This window comes from Nyctibius grandis, chromosome 1 (genome assembly GCF_013368605.1).
Source record: "Nyctibius grandis isolate bNycGra1 chromosome 1, bNycGra1.pri, whole genome shotgun sequence".
NCBI lineage: Eukaryota > Metazoa > Chordata > Aves > Nyctibiiformes > Nyctibiidae > Nyctibius > Nyctibius grandis.
Window position 1 is genome coordinate 95040526 of NC_090658.1, and position 20517 is coordinate 95061042.

The 20517-nt window shown below is 35.8% G+C and overlaps 1 protein-coding gene across 1 annotated transcript in view; it reads right to left on the bottom strand.

The window, feature by feature from the left end:
- Positions 1-20517, bottom strand: part of MEI4 (meiotic double-stranded break formation protein 4) — an 84672-nt gene that overhangs the window by 30012 nt on the left and 34143 nt on the right. The window contains exon 4 of the mRNA XM_068415255.1: positions 18460-18591. Coding sequence (XP_068271356.1) covers positions 18460-18591 — 132 coding nt within the window. The remainder of the gene's footprint in view (positions 1-18459; positions 18592-20517) is intronic.

Consider the following 20517-nt stretch of genomic DNA (forward strand, 5'->3'; position numbering starts at 1 on the left):
TTTGAATATCTTACACTGCAATTTGAAACTGTTCAAACAAAAGAAATAAATGAAAGAAAATATGGATGACATGAAAATGATCACAAAATAGTACACACAGCTTACACTGTTAAGGTTTGTTCTTCTCTCTTTAAACCAGACATTTGCATTTGTTACTGAATATGTATTACTGTAATTGTTGCTTTCTTACAATAATCATAACAGAAGTGGCCGATAAGAAAATGCAAACAGAGTACTACAGGTTTGCTAAGTGTGGTACCCTCTGTGAATAAGGACACAGATACAAAGAATCCTGTTTCAGAGCATCAGGTAGGAGAGACAACCAAGGCAGACATCACTGATAAGTGCAGGTAGCATTATTTAAGAGTTTATGTCTCACAAACAACAAAAAATAATGAAGTCCTGCCTTACATAGGGTCATAATAAAAATTACTGACACAAAGTAAGGGTTATATGAAGAAAAAATTATAAATCCCTAGATAAAAGGAAACTCAATTACAGTTATGTAAACTAATATCTCAATTCTTGTTTTAAACACTTATTCTATTATTTTAAAAGTACCCAAACTCAGCAACTGTGTAATACTATCATAGTATAAATCCAAAGGTTTAATGCAATTTAACTGAAAAATGGAGTCCTCAAGTGATTCCAACAGGCTCTGGATCTGGTTTTTAACATTTGAGTTAAAACAGGACTAGCAGCACACAGAATGCTATGAGATCACAACATAGCCAGGGCTCGATAATTCCCAACTATCTTAACTGATACTGAGAATGTTAAAAGTATTCTAAGCATTTTTAATGCTTCTTTCAAATGAGATCTAGTAAAAATTTTGTTTCCACCAGCTGGATTTCTTCCTCAAATATTTTAACAAATACATAATAAATAACAAAACAAATCAATATTTAGTTAATGCAATTGTTTCAAGTTGATTCAACATAAAACTAAGTGCTTGGACAATTGCTTACGCTTCATTCATAGTTTATCTCACTTACTATGTAACTTTACATATAGAGCTACATAGCTTTGTGCAGTTGCACTATTTCAGCGTATTCTATCAGTTGTAATCAGGGCTTTTTTTTTTTTCCTTAAACTATTACTTAATTCCAGGCAATCAAATTCAGATAAAAAAAGCCAAAAATCATAAAAATAATAACATCATTATTAAAGAAGGAGAATAATAATTGAAAAAAATGAATATAATCAATAACAGATTTCAGAACTTCTAGAAAAATCTGTCACCTGTATAGAACGGAGTTTGGACTCCTGTTGATCTCAGAATCTACGAATCAATAATACAATTTAACTTTCAAATGCATTTAAAACTGTTTGCAAGGAAGTTAAGATGTATGTTCTGAAATTGAAATGAATGCTAATATACATTTTGAAGAACAGCTCTTATGATAAATAGAAATATTTAAAAATGAGCAAAAGGCTCTTGAATATTAATTTTGTCAGTAGCATCAAACAACCCAGAACAGTACATATTATTTGAAATGCTATTCAAGTGAACACAGCTGTAAGCTACTCACTATTCAGATGCTTATATGTATGTATAGCCCCACTGTAACTGAACACAACTCTGTAAGGTCTTGATCAACGGTGCAGTCCAGTTTCAGCTGCATTTTTCTCCCAGTTTCCAAGACCTCTCTTAAAATTACAATTTTCTCCATCTTTATAGATAAAATATATTATACACAGGTGTTACAGTGAATAATGAATATAAGCGGGGACATCAAAAGTAATCTGCCTGAGAAATAAAGAATTCACAGGACTCCAAATATGAAAACCCCAAGAGGCTTCCTCTGACGCAAACCAGTCACTTCTGCACAAAAATCACCTGTTTAAAATCCCTGCCAGGACACATCCAATCTACATCCTGAATTTTTATTACTGCCTGAAGAAGAGAGTTTTAACCTCCCGCACTTTGAAATCCTGATTGTGGGACTGTTAGTAATTTTCTAAAATGAGTTAAATTTTGTAAATTTTCTGTAAAAGGTCTTCCCTGACCTACTAGCATTAATTATTAAATCCTCATTAGACCAATCCCCCCAAAACTAGCATCTACACATTTAATTAGAATAGTACTTCAATTTCTTCCAAAACTTAGGAGCAGAGCAAATGTGCAGTGGAGCCTTTCTTTCCTCCTTCCATCTCCCCCTCCCTTGCAACTGACTCAAATTTTCACCATAATGATCAATGTTAATATTATATATAAATAGGATTGCAGAGTTCAGATTTATGGCTGAAAGGATCCTCAATTGTTCTAGTCCCACCTCTCACCCTGAGAGACAGGTTCAAGTATACTTTAGGTCACCCCCAAAAGATGCTCATCATGAACGTACTTGAAGACCTTCAGTAAAAGAAGTTTGATACCTAACCTTAATCATCAAGTACATTTCTTTTCGTTCACTCCAGAAACCAAAAGGATGACTATTGTGTAGTAACTTTTCATGTTCTAGAAGACTATTACAACTATTCTTCCCCCTTTAGTCCTCTCTTTTCTAGATTATTTTATGGAAACTCACATTTTGTCAACAATATCTTAAAATACATTAAACATGCATGCAACGAATCCCATGCAAATTCGCTATCAAATATGAAAAAGCCTTACCCTATGATTAACTGTATTTTTAAATAGATCAAAAACTTCAAAAACAAAACCAAAACAAAAATCACCAATAATAATTTTTTTTTTAGTAAACAGAATCCATTCTTGACATTTTGATCAACTAGTTCTTTATATCAAAACTTCCCTAGTCACATAGTAGCACAATTGTAATTGATGTTGGGCAACATTCCACACTACCCTCCATAAAGCACCTTTTGCAGTTTGGCCTGTTTAGCAACACTATTTACAGAAAATAGATGAATTTTGACCAAAATATTATTAAGTCCTCCACCATTTCAAAAGTTACACTTTAAAGGAGACTAGTAATGCCCTATAGCAAAAACCACAACAGCATTACGTAAAAAAGAGAATTGTATAAGGAGTTTAATCTCCATGTGCCTCTTCCAAAACCATTATGGGAGAAGAAATCCTCTTCCTTTTCAGAAGCCTTAAATCGTGCATAAGGAAAGCCTCAGAATCTTTATACTTTCCCTGAAAGTTAACTTCCTCCACTTTTTCTACAGTGGTATCTACACTCAGAAAAAGAGACAGGCATAGTTTAAAGCAGCTGTCTTTCACATGATTAATTAATTTTAAGAATCTGTGACCATGGAAAACTCTATCTTAAAAGGCTCTGGAACCACTACCTGGAATCAGCTCCTATGTTACAGACAGAACATATAAGTATAAACTGCTAATACATTAAACTCAGACACTAATCAAAGCACACCTTCTTCTAAGCTAAGTAGTGCTGAGTGACTCTTGAAGAGCCATCGTGTAGAATGAACTAGCGGGACATATTCCAAAGGATTCATTACCAGAATCATGAAACATTGAGGAAATTAAGGTCTATGATTCAGACTATGCTCTTTAATATTGCAAATTAATTCTCTCATTTATTTTATATAGTTTCTTAATGTACTACTAGCTACCTGCTTTTTATTAGGAATGGCAATTTTAAATCAATACAGCAACATTACTAGCCTAAATTGACTGTCTTATGCCTACAGTTTTAATTATGTTATGACTTATTGTTTGGTTGTGGGTTTTTTTTCTTTTTTGCAATGGTACTTGCTTCTGTTACTATAGAGGATGGATGATGTTGAATTAAAAGAAATACTATTTAGTACTTTTTCTGTCCTTGTTATATGTATGGGCATAAAACGTGTAGCATTCAGTCTCTGCTCTGAATACAGAATTAATAGTTGTTTTTTTAAATGACAATCATTGCTATAATTCCATGCGTACCACAAATATTTCTTTAACTTCACACCTGCTTTTAGAGAGAGAGGTAATGCTTTGGTCCTTTTACAAAAGAATCTTTATAATACTCAAAGTAGTCACTAAGGCCAGTCTTGGCTGACGAGGACATGATTTTACAATGCCTGCCATTACACAGAACTGCACGAATTCAAAGCAAAGCTCCTCCTGGCTTCTGTGAAAGCTATGGACACTTATGCCTTCCTCTTTAGAATTGTACACATGGACTCACAGAAACAAAAATAAGGTAAAAAGCACATACAAAAATGGCTTGAGGCAGACATCTACAGAAAAAAGTTTCAGCCTGAATGGTTAACATTTACCAGAATTCACAAAATGAAAACAAGCTCTTATTATAGAAAACACTATCATTTACCTGATCTACAGCATGAGTGAATTTTGTTGTGTGAGAGTTGTTTCTCTTGTTACTGAGACAGAAAAGTATTCTTTTCACGTTATACCTGAAAATGTATTCTCTTTTCAGCAGATGGTACAATAACATCTTTCAACCATACAGCATTTGTCTGACAGAAGCGCAACTCACTACTCTAATTTTGCTATCCATTTTGTAAATACCAAATGGAATCATATGCCATTTACTTTTGAGAAAAAACTTAGTGAATATCTAGAATTACTTCCTTTTTTGAATAAGAAAGAGTTTTCAAGCTTAAAAGCTCCTTGCCCTCTTTAGCCCCAGACTTCTGGTGCTGCCTCCTCCAGGCTACTCTGGAGCTAAGAGTCTGTGAAAGACAGACAAGGACTGATATGTAACCAGGGCTGACAGATGTAAAAGCAAGATAATTGTAATGGGGTTTAGGTGACCAGAAGGAAGGTGTGATAACATCAGTGACTTAGCAGTAATACAATAGTACCAGACAGAAATGACTAAGCTTATATCTGGAGCAAGACATCTGGACGGACACAGAAGTGAGGTTAATCACAGTGAAGGAACCACAATGTTGATGACACTGTTGCTAGTGGCAAGCACTGCTCTAGACTAATAGGAGTTCCCAGTAATCCTTGGTAGTTTCCCCATTCCCTGCGCATTGCTAAAACAGCAGTACTATATCTCCCCCAGAAGCAGAAAGAATGTATACTCTCTGACATGAGTGGACACAAAGAAGGTTTGTCAAGCTTACAATTTAAGCTGCAAGCTTCCAAACTAATCTACACATCCTGATTAAAAACAAAACAGCTCCGAAAAGACCCAAGCACTAAGGTTTCTAGAGAAATAATTTTGCTTTCTTTCTTGCTCAAGTTGTTCAAGATCCTTAAAATGTGACAAGTTCTAAATCACAACAAATAGCTTTTGGAAAAGCAACACATGAGCTTCTCTGTTTCATTCCTTAAAACAACAAAAAAAACAACAACAGCAAAGACATGGAACATACTTGAATATACTTTGTTCTAGCTGTTATTTAAGGTCCCTCTGAAATATCTTTTAGCCCTAGAAGACTAGAGGCTAACTTAGGGGGTAATGTGCTATCCTCCAGAATAGATCCCAGCCTCTGTTTCACCTTCTCAGGTATACACAAAGGTTTTCTGAAAGGTGTTTGAGAAACAGGAGGAGTTTCAGAGCATGTCTCAATACTCACCTTATGTTCCCACAAACTCAGTGTGCTTCATTATGAATTATTACCTTCATATAATAATGATAATCATTACCTTCACTGGTTTGTAACTCTGAAGCTCCTATAAGCTTTCCTGAAGAGGATTACTCCTTGGTAGGTAGAAAAGTGACTTGCCTCTGTACAACTTAACACTTCTCTTTGGAACTCAGCTAATTTCCAACTGCAATCTCACTCATGCTTTCAATTTTATCAAAATCAAAAAGCTGGATCGCCACCCTGGGCATCAGCAGAGCAGACTGTGGCCTCTTCAGGAATCTATTTGGGAAAATCCAACATGCTGTGACCCTGGAGAGAAGAGGAATCTGGGAGAGTTAGTTGATTTTTAAGGATCACTTTCTTCAAGCTCAAGAATGGTTTAGCTGATGTACAGGAAAACAAAGGTGGCAGGAGGCCTGCATGGATGAACAAGGATCTCCTGACAAAAATAAAAAAGAAGTATACAACAGGGTCAGCTGAATTGCAAAGAATACAAAGACACCATCTGAGTGTGCAGGGAGATGGTTAAGAAAGCCAAAGCCCATCTCAAGTTGAATCTAGGCAAGGAAAGTGAAAAGCATCAAGAAAGACTTCTACAGGTACATCAGCAGCAAGATGAAGATGAATAAAAATGTAGCAAGGGAACTGGTGACAAAGGACAGAGTGTCTACATTTAGACCACACCCAGAGCTAAACAATAACAGTTTTTCTCTCACCCAATGTCCCTTCCCCGATTGAGGAAGGGAACTGGGAAAAGGAGGGAGACTCCTGGGTTAAAATTAAACAGATTTAATAAAATAAAGAAAACAATATAGATGCTAATACAAAACACAAAAAATTATACTTAGCTACAAAGTTGCAGCAAGTTGCTCCAGGGATAGCAATTGTTGGGAATGAGAAAGAGGGAGGCTAGAAGACAGGAGAGCAAAAAAGCCCCCCCTTTCCCCCACAAGCCCTCCCTTTTACAGTGAACTTCATGTTAATGTTATAGAATACACCTGTGGGCCAGCCTGGGTCACCTGCCCTATATTTAACTGCTAAGGGCCTCGATCACCATGGCTGGCCAAACTGACACAAAATCCCAATGAAACCAGGACTACTGGTAAAACCAGCCTTGAGGAATCCCACATCCCTGAGACCAGTGGGAAAGTCTGGAGGAAGGAGCACTTACCTGCAGTGGAGAAGAATCAGGTTAGAGAACATTTAAAGAAACAGGACATACATAAGTTCATGGAACCCGGCAGCATGCACCTGTGATTACTGAGGGAGCTGGCCAATGTCACAGCTGTGCCACTCAAATTTCTTTGGATGGTCAAGGCAATCAGAGGAGGTTCTTGAGGACTGGAAGAAAGCAAATGTCACTTCTGTCTTCAAGAAGGAGCATACAAGGAAATACAGACCAGTCAGCCTCACCTTGCTTCCTGGGCAGGTGATGGAGCAAATAATCATTGAAACTATTTCCAGGCATATGATGAACAAAACGGTGATTGTTTAGAGGCTCGGTAAGTGGACAGTGAGGTAGACTGAAATCTGCCTGAACTGCCATTCTCAGAGGGTTGTGATCAGAGGCATAAAATCCAGCTGGAGGCCACTCATTAGTGGTACACCCCAGGAGATTGACACTGGTACCAGTACTGTTTAACATCTTCATGAACGACCTGGACAATAGGACTGTATCATCTCCAAATTTGCTGAGTTTGGAGATGATATAAAAGCAGGAGGAGTGATGGACACACTAGAAGGTTGTGCTGCCATTCAGAGGGACCTTGACAGGCTGGAGAAATTGGTCAAGAGGAATCTTGAGTTGCTACAAAGGGAAGTGCAAAATCTTATCCCTGGGGAGGAATAACCCCATGCACAGTAGATTGGTGATTGACAGCTGCAAAGCAGCTTCACAGAGAAGAACTTGGGGGCCCTAGAAGACACCAAGTTGAACATGAGCCAACGCCAAGTCCTTGTGGCAAAGGTGGCCAACTGCATCCTGGGCTGCATGAGGGGAAGTGTTCCCAGCAAGCTGAGGGAGGTGATCCCTCCCATCTGCTCAGCACTGGTGAGCACACCTGGAGTGTTGGGTACAGTTCTGGGCTCCTCAGCACAAACGAGACCTGGATATACTGGAGTGGGACCAGTGAAGAGTCACAAAAATGATGAAGGGACAAGAACATACAAGGATAGAAGGAGAGAGCTGGAACTGTTCTGCCTAGCAAAAAGAAGCTCAAGGGGGATCTCATCAATGTGTATAAATACCTGGTGGGGGGTAAGGAAGACAGAGCTAGATTCTTCTCAGTGGTATCCAGTGACAGGACAGAAGCCAATGGGCAAAAACTGAAATACAGGAAATAAGAAATAATTTTTTCTATGATAAAGGTGATCAACACTGGAACAGGCTGCCCAGAGAGGCTGTGTAGTCTCCATCCCTGGAAAAATTCAAAACTTGGTTAAACACAGCCCTGAGCAACCTGCTCTAGTTGAGCCTGTTTTGAGCAGGGGGGTTGTACTAGATCACCTTCAGAGGTCATTTCCAACCTTATCCATTCTATATTTCTATGATCATTTGATGAATTCACTCTGTTTAAGTTAGTCAACAGGACTGAATTATAGTTTACATAATCAAATTGTGTAGGAAGAACTCAAAGTAACTGAATAAATTAATCTAAACTAAGCTCTGTTTATCATTTATTCCTATAGGTAGAACTACTACTCATATTTTTATCTGTATCTATTACCATGCTCCCTCTCTCATATTTATCATACACAATTTCTTACAGTATTCTGTATTAAATGTAGCAGCTAGGCTTAGTAAAAAAGCTTTTATTAAATGATAAGGCTACACGAAACAGAGTTCTTTAAAACAGCAACTTCAGCTAGAAGTTTAATACTCTGAAAACTCAGAGAGACTAGGAATAACTTTTAATGAAATAATTAATTATAAAGATGAAACAGAGCCAAAATTATCTTCTTTTAAGACAATACACCTAGAGGTTTAATTGTGCTTTGACAACTCAATTCAGGGACTGACAGATGACAGGAAATTCAAAACACTCAAGCTAAATCTTCAAAGGCTGCACTGTAATCATGCAACTGCGATGCCATCGTTTACAAAAAAGGAGAAATACAAACACACACAATTTTTTCTATTTTCTTAATTTTCTTGCTCTATGCATTTGACTCAATTTATTTCTCCCTAGGTGAATAATTATTGGAATCAAGTCAAAATAATCAATTCTTATATAATAGGAAGTTAAACTGGAGTGGATTGAAGGACATTATTTCCTAAAACTAGTTTTAATTCTGTAATGTTAGTGCTACATGCATTTCAAATGTATACTTCAGCAGGAAAGAAATCATTCTAGAAGATATGCAATACAGATTGTGCTGCCATAAATTATTCCGTGACTGTGCACGTGTGCGTTTACAACTGCAGTTCAGTCCAGCAAGGGTATCTGGTTGTCTGTATTTCATCCAAGTCCAAGACTGCAACCAACAATGTCTTAATCCTAAATGTAATCAAGCCATATAAATCATATCGTTCCCAAGCATACTTCAGCTTCTCTTTCTGGAATACCTCCAACTTTAGCAAAGCATTCTCTGCTGCACAAATCCTGGACATCCAAGCCTTGCTCTCTACCTTCACACCAATCCAGCAACTCATGTCACTAACACCAAAATCTAAACACACTCAGCTGCTGCTCCCTTTCTTCCTCACCACAAACCTAGCCTAACATCCCATTCCTCCAAAGCCCCTATGAGTCCCAAAGGCATCAATAAGCTCACTTCTCATTCTCACACTTATCCAAGCCCACCAATACATTACCTCCACCAAATTAATTGTGAATTGAGAAGGCTACATCATCAGTGTCTACCTAAAACTGAAACCCCAGACTCCTAAGCCCTCAGCACGACAACCCCTATCTGTGATACCTTCTGTACGTATGTTCATCTTTAGCTCGTTACATCCTATGTCCCTAAATTAAATCTATACCAGTAAACCTGTAAATCTAACAATGAATAGGAGTTGCTGCTGACACCAGTCCTGAAATTTGCCTCCCTCTCTGGGCACAGCATTAGTAGTAGTTTGCTGCCCTGCCAGATCAAGCCTTAACCAGCCAGGTAAGTGCTACCACCCAAAATCTAGACTACGTTTAAGATAAGCTACGAAACCAGATTTAACCTATTGCATGTCTCAGCCATGCAAACCATAATTCCAATCTTAGCTGCAAAACAAACTCCAGGTAGCCAACCCTTTTTATCCCAGACAAACCTACTCTATTAATCACTTGCACATCAGTCAAATCCTAGCAAAACCATCTCTGCTTGTTTTGGAGCCAAACTTGTGACAGCAGCTCCTTCCGGATGAGGTGGCATTCACTGCAGCTCATAAGGAAAAACACGGCTTATCAAAGAAGAACATACGAAGAACAGAAGCAGTTTTTCTATGCTTGATGGCATACCACAGCATACTGCAGAAGATATGCCACTGTGCATATGCTTAGTGGTTATAACACCTCACAGTGAGCTACATAAGTTGTCTTTAAAAGCACTTTAATATTTTAGAAAGCACTGAACAAACATCAGTTAATCTTCCTGGTATTGTTCCTGGTATTGCAATTTAAAGTTGTGATGGTTGTGCATACCCAGCTCTGTAGGTAGATAAACACAGCTTCAAAGGTATTTTCAGCAAAAAAAAAAAACCCAAACCAGTAAATGAGGTCCCAACGGGGTAAGCTGATATTCTAAGTCATTATGTACAGGGCTGTCCCACATGTTTAGAGAGAAGCAAGTGAGTACAAAGCTAAGAAATCCAAAGATATTAATGTGTCCTGCAAAATGAAAATAATGTTTTGAAAGAAAGGTGAGGTGATAATTTCACTAGTATCCACTATCATTCCATAGTTTCAATTTACATTTTACCATATTTAACTAGGTCTTTATTTAAAGACAGTTTTAATTACCAGCTGTAATTACTCTTCCAAACAGAAATCCAATATAACAGTAATTTCTAGTTAGAAATTCTAGGGCTCCAACTCTTCCCTTTTCCATTTTAGGAAGATATGAAATACTAAAGCAGCAAATAAACTGCAAAGCCATTGACACAGGAACTGTACATTTATATTGTATCTTGAAAAGCGTTTAGTGTAGCTGTGTTAAAAGTACATAGTAATGAAGACTTTAAACAATTCTCCAAAAGAAAAAAGAAAATCAGAAGGTAAATCTGTAATAAAATGTTACCTTGCCTGTAAATTGAACTTTTAAAAGCACATATGGTATATATGCTAATTCACACAGATAACTCCAATATCCAAAAGCATTAAGGAAGTGGTGCTTAATTTTCTGTAACACCATTCCATTTTGCAAATCACTGTCAGTAAGCAAGATGCTCCATGAAGAAAGGAGGTTAACAGGAGCATTAAAACTACCTATTTGGAGACACAGATTAAGTAATAATCAAATGGTCTTCCAGACTAGCGGGTGTACCCCATATGCCACAAAATCAGATGCTGTTTCTTTATTCACATTCTGCTTTTAAGCATGCAAAAGGATTAACTGAGCTGTAAAGAAAGCAAGAGGAAAACAACAGAATTAACACTGAGAATAAGGAAGTAAAAGCAGCATATCAACCCAGATAAGCTTTCATTGCACTTTTTTTTTTACCGTATCAAGAATTCAAATAGGTCACTTTAATTTATAATCATGTTATTTTCATTTTTTTTTAAAGCCTGGATTTTGTGCACAATTTGAAACAAGAAGATTTCCAGGAATATTACTTATTTACTTGTTGAGGTGTGGTATATTCTGATCCCTGTAATTAAGCATTTTTCCTTTTCCAGTATTATGTTTCCATGAATGAGATGATTCAGCAATATTACAAGTAATAATTCTCTAGTTGACAGTAATAGAGTTCTCCTCATGTAATCGGTATTTGCTGCTTCTATTCCCAAACACACCTGAGGTTTTCTAATTACCTGTCATCCTCAATTTTACCAAGCACCTAAGTGCAGTCAAAGCCCTGCTACGTTTTAGCTCTGTAAGAATACTTCTAAACTCCTTTCTCCTTAGCACTATCATTTTATGGTAGTATGAGAAGGAAGAGAGAAACCACATGAACCATTTGTCATCTTCCAGTTCTGTCTGATGCGTATGCATCTTAAAATCTAATCTGAAATAGGGGATGACATGCAGCAAAAGCAGATATACACTTCAAAGGTATATGGCACTCTTCCAGCATATAACAAGTCTTGACTGATTCTTTCGATCCTGTCTTTCAGGGGAGAGATTTATGTTTTCACAAGTCCATATCTCCAAACAAGGTACAGATCTATGACACAAAATGCAGATCCACTAATTATTCTATCCAGCCATTATTTCCTTTGTTAACAGTAGCATCAGCAGTCACATGGAATAAAAAATAATCCTACATTTACCCAGAGCACTATTTTGCAGCATCTTTAACCATTCACAATTTGAAATATATTATAATCTGTGCTTACCACCCTAATAAGGAAAAAAATGACATATTAAAAAGGATGAACAGATGTCCAGATGCAAGTTTAATCATTTTCATGAGAGGTCTACATGGCATCAATCTCTTTTCTTTTACCTGGGTGAAATATTAGTAATCTGATGCGTTAGTAAAAGTCAATAGCAGAAATATGCTGGATAGCCATTTTAGTACCTTGAACAACAGTGGACTGCAAAATGCATTTAGCTTTTCTAGCTGCATAATATTCTCAGCTATTTTTTCCTAATTAATGATTTTAGCTATTTTCTACTGTATTTGGGAAAATAATATAGCTTTTTTCCTAACGCATATAAAAGCTCTATTACAACATATATAAACTTATGGCTGAAGAGATGAGACATATTGTATAAACGAAGTAGACTTCTTGAAGAGAGGAGCTTATCTGAAGAATTCTCTATGTCACATCAGACACACTCACATTTGGAATAAAGCATGTGGTGGGTACCATACCTGCCCAGAGCATCCACTGGATACAGAATGGCTGCATGGAGAAAGGCTTACAAAGACAAGCCCTGACATTGATAGCTCAGTTCTTAGCACTTTAAACCTTTCTGTTATCTAGCTGAACACACCTCCAGGCAAACTTCATTTCCCCAGTTGATTGATTACCAACTGAGCTGGTCCATCTTGACATTCTCAATGTCTCTAATTTGCAGGCCTGCTAGAAAAAGATGGTTCTCCAGCCACAGGAATATTTCAGCCCTTTATTTTTTTCCACATTGAGCTGTTGCCATGTAGTTTGACATTTCAGTGACACGACTGTTTGCTACGCAGTGCTGAATGGCAACAAAATCTCGGAAAATACCCAAAATCATACCGCATCCATGCTCTTCCTTGTGCTTTTTCTTCCTAAATACATTGCCAGCACAGACTGTTAGTTTAACAGAGCTTCCTATTTAGAGGCATATGCATCAGACACACCATAGCTGAGTGCATACTACAAGAAGCTCCAATACACGTATCCTGCACCCTAGCTCATCACCAATCTCTTCCAACAATGTGTACACTTAAAGAATTTGAATACCTGGAAACTGTTAACTTACTAATTATCCTAACTAAAATATAACTTCTTACAAACATCTAATAAGGTTACTTACATAAGTTTGCCAGTGTTCAGACAGAAATACTCTTTGCATGACTACCTGTTACAACTGTTCTGTAAGATCAGGTCTTTCCTGGCCCAGACCATCCAAAATTTATCTTCAGAGAGATATAATGGGATTTTCCTCCCTTATCTTTAAATGTCCACAACATAAATATCTACATTTCAGCTGATCAACTTGTTTCCTTCCTCATAGCCAGAAGAGAGATGCAGACAACTCTATAGTCAATTATCATAATTATGTACATCCAAAATAGGCTGGACAAAAAATGTCTTGTCCAAATGTCTCCCTTGGCTATAAAGGAAAAGAGAAGTAAGCAAATCAGATGGAAACGTCATAGAAATATGAAGTTAAGTAAGACAAATTCTGCCATATGTCTAACTCCTTTGGCTCATTTGAGTCAAAGCTATTCTGCCGTAATGAGCCCGATTCTCAAGAATTTATGTAATGTTCAACAGAGCCTTGCAAGACTACCTATCTTCATGTTGGCAAATTCTTTTGTTAACCTTAGCTGCTTGGTTGACTTCTGTGAGAAGTAGACAGCAGTGCCTACTACATACATCTAAACTAAATAGGATGAATTCCACCCTGTATCCTGTGTCAAAGTCTGCACCATTCATTTCAGAAGAGTTAGCACCCGCATTTGGATTTGGACTAAACGCTTACATATAAGAATTACATATAACATGGTGTTTCGATTTAAAAAAAAATATTCTGTGTACAGTTTTTGTGACTGATAGAAATATTTTAAAGCTTTAAAAATGGAAGAACAGTGTACAGAAAGCAATGTGATATAAAAATGTAATACTAGACCAGCTATGTATCAGCAATTACCAAACAAGAGGGCTTTCCAAAATCTCACAGTATGCCTTCCTTTTTCTATTTTCAAATCTATTTTTTAATTTTCTTTTTCAGAGTTCTTGGAATTAACACCTGGGGGGTTAGAAATGGGCACTGAACTGATATGTGCTTTCCATTTCTGGTCCTCTGTCTTTGAAACAGTTATCATAAAGGAAGATCTGCTGTCATGGTGAGGAGCTCAACATTTGAAAAATAATCCGTCTTCCACAGTATCATTCTGAAATCTTAAAATCTTAAAGTATCTTAAAATTGTATCTGCTCTGCAGTTGGATCCCCAATCCAACTGGGGATCAGAAGATTTCTATTCCATGGGAAGATCAGGTTCACTTACTTCTTATAAACCACATTTATGAAGCATAAAAGGTTCCTATTACGGATAAAAATGAAAAGTATATACCCAACATAAGTAAAAATTAAGGGATCCAATTGAGTTTATATTAATATGCTTTTGTCTAGAAGTCAGTGTCCCGGTGTCAGCGAAATGCTGACGTATGAGCTTCACTTTAAGCACATGATGAAGTACTTAAATGAATTAAAGCAAACTACTAACTTGCTTGAGAGTTTACTACCATAAAATTCATCTTAACTTGGTGAAAAATCAGGATAACTATGCTGTTTTACATGCTTCTTAGTTAACTTTATTTTTTGTATTAACATGTGGGAATATTGGTCAAAAATATTAAACAAAATTATATTATTCATATATTTCACATTAAATCATCATAGTCTAAGATTAACGGATTTAGCCAACTAGGGAACAATATAAAAATATGCAGAGTAATCTCTGTACTTTTCTAGTGTAGTTCATTAGATATACTCTCCTATACCCACCTTTTTTTTTTAATTTGTAAAGCTAGGGGCATAGACAGCTCTTTAAAACTGTGGCAGTAGACAGATAAGCTTGTTCCAAGAGGACACAGATACAAACTCATTAAAATCAGTCAGAATTTGAAAGTAAAAAAGTTCCAATATTTATCAAAGGACTTATCCACAAACCTACATAACCTGAGCTGAGCGCACTTCCTATTGAAGAAATGATTGAATATAAAGTTATGTATTCTGGAATGCAAACATCTGACAAACTGTAGCTTAGTTCAAGTCTTAATGAGGAAGTTACAATAAAAATGTTGAGATATCTAGATAAGTCATTTAGAAAAATTAAAAAGAATTTTGTTTTCAATACAAGTCAGCATTGGAAAACATCTTCAACTTTAAAAAGAATTATGCAAAAATAAAACACAGAAATTTGCTTGGATGAATAAGCTATTTTTTCAAATTCTGTTTTTCATCAAATGTTTAAAACTTAAGTGCAAGCTAACCTGCATACATGCCTCAGATTTTTTCTTTATTTCTCCTATCTGCCAACAACAACAACAAAAAAAACAGACAACAAAACAAAAAAGAGATATTTGCACACCTCTAATCATAACTAAAATTCCCCAATTTGATTATCTTAAGTGGAAGACATGAAACGCCTTTACAATTAACAGGACTTTTGCTTAAGTAACAAAACAGGATTAGGATACTTGTCAACTAATGAAGTTTGGTTATATAAAGTATTATCCTTCTGCAAATCCTAATTTAAATATTTATGAAGAATTTTTTTTCAAATTCAGCCACCTTGAACCTTCCGCTATACCCAGAAAAAGTCCAACACTGTCTTGGGGGGATGAACATTTTTAAGACTACTTTGTCATTGTAAAATTAGTCACTGGAGACTGTACCTAAGTGCCTGAAGCTCACTTATTCTTCTGATGGTGTTTTAAAGGACTCAAAAGAAAGCCTCACAAGCTTTGGTAAGATTATATGAAAGTTCTATTCCAGACCATGGTTTGTGGTGGGTTGATCAAGATGCATTAATCTTCCAAGAAACACTTATAATGCTGGATGAGGAAAATATAAACAAATTATCAGTTTAAAAAAAAAACCCACACCAAAAAAAAGAAAAGAGAGGGTCTACCACATTTCAGTAGCAGAAGGCAGACTGACAGCTTAGTAGGAAGAAGCAGAAGCAGAGCAGGGAACTCTCCTTATGTAAACATGGCTCTAAATTCTTGAATATGAGAGAATTAATTTATTTCTCTGGATGAACAAAAAGGGCTATTTAAAAAAAAAGGGGTGAAAGGGAACCTTGTTAAGTGTTTTGTCAGAAAATCATTCTCTGTTTCCCATTGCACAATAATAAACACACATTTCCTCACTTGTAAAGGTGAGAGGCATTTCGAGGCTCTTGGTAGCAGAAAGTCTGAAAATCAGTACCGTGGACTGATAATGGCTAAGATTTGCAGCAAGCACAAATGCAAGGTAATTAAAATGAGACAGATGGAGGGCTGCAGGTAGCAAAGACTTAACCTGAAAAAGGATTTGGTCCTGAAGTTGAAAAGGTCAAGTAACAAATGCATTTTACTGTTCCGAATTTCAGTCCACATATATTAAGTATGAAGATAAGAAAAAAAAAAAGATATTTTTGATCAGTAAATGAGTACAAGTCTCTGTCTGCCCGTAAATTGTCTCCCACTGCACAGGCATCTTGCCTTCAGTGCTAGAACTTTCTTCAGTTGCTCCAGGAAGCACAATTGAAGGATTTTGTTTCTTGACAGTGGAGGGGGAGGGGGAAGGGGAAAATAAAGCAAAGTGATAGCTTTCCCAGAGGTAAAAAAAAGAAAACTGCTGTACCATCATATAGGGGTATCAAGCCACCCTAATGAGACTAGCATTTAAGCAATTTATTGTACTAGCTTTGGTATAAGAATTGTTCAGGAATTAAACTACTAACTTCTCTATATTTATATATGAATCAAAGCTTCTGCTATCTTCCCATAAATAAACAAATTACACTGCCAGTAATAAAATAATTTGCCATTAGAAAAATCAAAATCACTTGTGTAGTTAAAGAGAACCTTTTATAGTTAAAATCACAGGATACTAATTTACTTCCATTTTCTCAACTGCAAGTTACAGTTTTGTAATCTCTCTTATTATGATCTTAAAATCAAACATATGATTCTTTCCAACATAAAGCAAAGCCAAAGAGGAGTCCAACTTCTTTTAGAAATTTTTAGAAATACATTTTATGTACCAAATGCAAAAGCAATACTTAATTACAGTACGGCAATGTTAAGTAGTACCACAGTAACTAACTCAGCAAAGTGCAATGCTGAATGTAAGCTTTTCATCAGCGTGGAGCACTGGAGAATTCTGTGTTGCCACTGGCAAAAACTCTGCTGAAAGGAGGGATGACTAATTCTGTTAAACAGGTGAGATTTAATAATGTTAAAATGAGCAACTTGTTTAAACTTAAAAACCAGAACTTTTTTTTTTAATTACACACTTCCCTATCCTGACATTTGTTTGAAGTCTGTTCACTTTTGGCTGCCATCAGTAACTGGTATACTACTAGTGATTTAAAATAAGACACAGCTCATTGTTAATTCTTTCAAAACTGGCCTTTCTGAAGCCTTTTCAGAATATAATTAAAACATCTTAGAAATTTGGATTGGAAATTACATGTTCCCCCTCCAGCAGTCAGAACTTACTCCCATACCATATCCTAAAGAGAAAAGTAATAAAGTTAAAACTGCTTGAGCAACACTTAAAATATTTGTTAAACTGGACCACCACTGGATATACCTATGATGAATGTTTTCTATATGTATCAATAACTTTATCTGCCACCAAATAAAGAGCTGCATGCTTTCTTTTTGTTGACCCTTCTAGGATAGTGTACAATCAATTCATAATCCCAAGTGAAACTGAACAGTTTGCATTAAATACATATCACCATACACAAATACATGAAAAAATCTATGAAAACCCAATTTATTTCATACATCTCTTCTCCAATCACTTTAAAGGAACATCTACTTACTGTCTCTCTCTCTCTTTTTTTAAACTCTATTTTTACTGGAAAAAAATTAACCTAAGAATAAATTTTACCAAAAATATTATCGCCATTCTATTCTGCTCTTCATCTCCTACTCATCGCAACAAACTAAATACAATTTTAAGTGTTGGATAACTTTTGCATCACGAAAATTAATACTATAACATGAAACATGAAATCTAATTTTGAAATAAAATAACGCAACTTACTTTCCAGTTTTACATGAGCTAGAGACAGACATAATTCTTTGTGGGTCCAGCTGGATACCTAAGTTGTATTGCCTGTATAGTCAATAATTTACATGTTGCAATAATTGTTTTAACTAATTATTTCAAATATTTTCCGAACTATATAGCATGATCTTAAACCCTATACAGTCTATTTATTATACAGTCTGATAATTTTACCTTTGTCCATAAGGTAATTTTCTTTTACTTTATATCTCTTTTTTTTGAATCTGCTGTTAAAGTTAGGTGCTAGCATTTTCTCGGTTCTTAAACCTGCATATTCTATAGAATGATCCATTTATTACATTTTATGAAACAAATAGATACAGACAAAATACTCCCCAACACCACTCTTCGGCCCTTCTCCAAAAGAAAAGATGACAGTACCTGGTAAGCTTGCAACAGCTGCTCAGCAAACTGACGTACTTCTGATAGTAGAAGGGATATTAAAGAATTTCTTAGTATGTTGTTCCTTCCTAGCGAAACCAGCGTGTGTGATACAGCATGCAATGCCTGAAACTGAAGAGAAATAACAGTAAATTTAATCTTTCAAAATACAACTCTGTCTTTTTTTTACCCCAAACAATTACGTTAAATACAAATGGCATTTACATATTAAAATTTTAAAGGAAAAAAGCAAAATTCAAAATTTTAGAGAGTTTAAAACTCTGTTAATTACATACATATGAGATCTCTGAGAAACCCACATCCACTACCTAGAAACTTTCCTTTCTCAGAAGATGAGCACTACAGGAAACTGTCATATGAACAAACTCCTCCAAAGGTGTGAATTCTCCAGGAGGCAGCTTTTCAGCATTAGCTGTCATCATGCCCATCTGCTGTCATAAAAAGTGGGTGACTACCCTGCACATACAGTAATCCTGTTTGTCACAGGTAGACAAATGAACAAACAAATTCTTCGAAATTCAAACGCATGAGCAAGCTAAGAGCTATACTGGAGTTTTCTGCCAATAGAGTTATCAGGAATAAACTTGATTAAATGCTAACTGATAGAAGATAAACTATATTTTCAAATTCAAACAGTTCACTTTCATATTGTTGTTTAACAAGCTGTAACCAAGGCATTTCTCCTGAACCACAGGAGTAGTGATATGAACTTATATGAGAATTATATTAGTAATTATTTTTTTTGCCACCATCTTTTCTATTAAAAAAAATAAAAACTGTTTTCTTTGTTCCGTGAAATGGAAATGTATAGCTATTATGTAATGAAACATACCGCTCGACAAAGTAAACATGACATTATTTTGTAAAACACTACCAGAAGAAATTATCATTTCTATATATAAATGTACTGAGTTCTTTTAAAGAAAAAAGTAATATACATTAAATATAATTACTATAATTTATATTTTTATATAAATGCATACCCCTACAATATTAATATTTCAGTATCTCTTTGTAAATTAGTTTTTTGACTGACAAAAGGATACTCTGACAAAATTTGTATGTCAAAGAATAACCACCGTGTCCTAACCACTCAAAACCAGACCAGTGCATCCTATTAACAATTTAGTTTATTCCTCTAGCCAGTTCACATGTGTGTACACAGAAACACATATATATATGAAAATACTTGCCCACTGTTTACAAGTTTGCATAGGAAGAATCCTCCTGGAAATCATTTCCAAACACAGGAAAGGCAGGAAGGCGATCCAGTAGCAGTCATCATGGATTTATGAAGGGGAAACCATACTTAACCAACCTGACAGCCTTCTACACTGAGATGACCGGCTGAGTGGATAAGGGGAAAGCAGCGAGTATCATTTACCTTGACTTTACCGTGGTTTTCAACACTGTTTCCCATAAAATTGTTACTGACAAAATTTTGGGCTGGGTAAGTGGATAGTGAGGTGGACTGAAAACTTTTACTCTAAAAATTGTTAATTAGGCAGCTTCCCATTTACAGTTACTGCTTGTCTGCCTGATCAGATGGTCAAACTGCCCTGCCAGTTGATGCAACACCTATTTACCAGCCTGTTACAGCTGAGGAGTTTGATCAGCTTGGTTATCATCTTCCTGATATGAGACAACCTCCTATTCACAGTCATAATAACTAAACTTTAATAAAACTTTGTTGTTAATCATCTCACTTTAGCATGTAATCCCAAAACAAACATAAAAAGAAAATTATAAAAGACAGACAAGTCTTATGTTCAGAATGAAATCTTCAGTCAGAGATAAAAGTAAACTCCTCATATTAAAGATAATTCATAAATTGCACACATATAGCTTTGAAAATCTGCGAGATTAAAATAATTCATAAATGTATACAGCAAAGATTCTAGAATCTATAATGAAACATGAATGAAGATGAGATAAAAATAGGCTTCTGAACAATTAAAATGATATGAAAGTATAACATAATGCATATACCTACATGTGCTTTGAGGATATATGAATTAAAATCAGACTTCCATATAC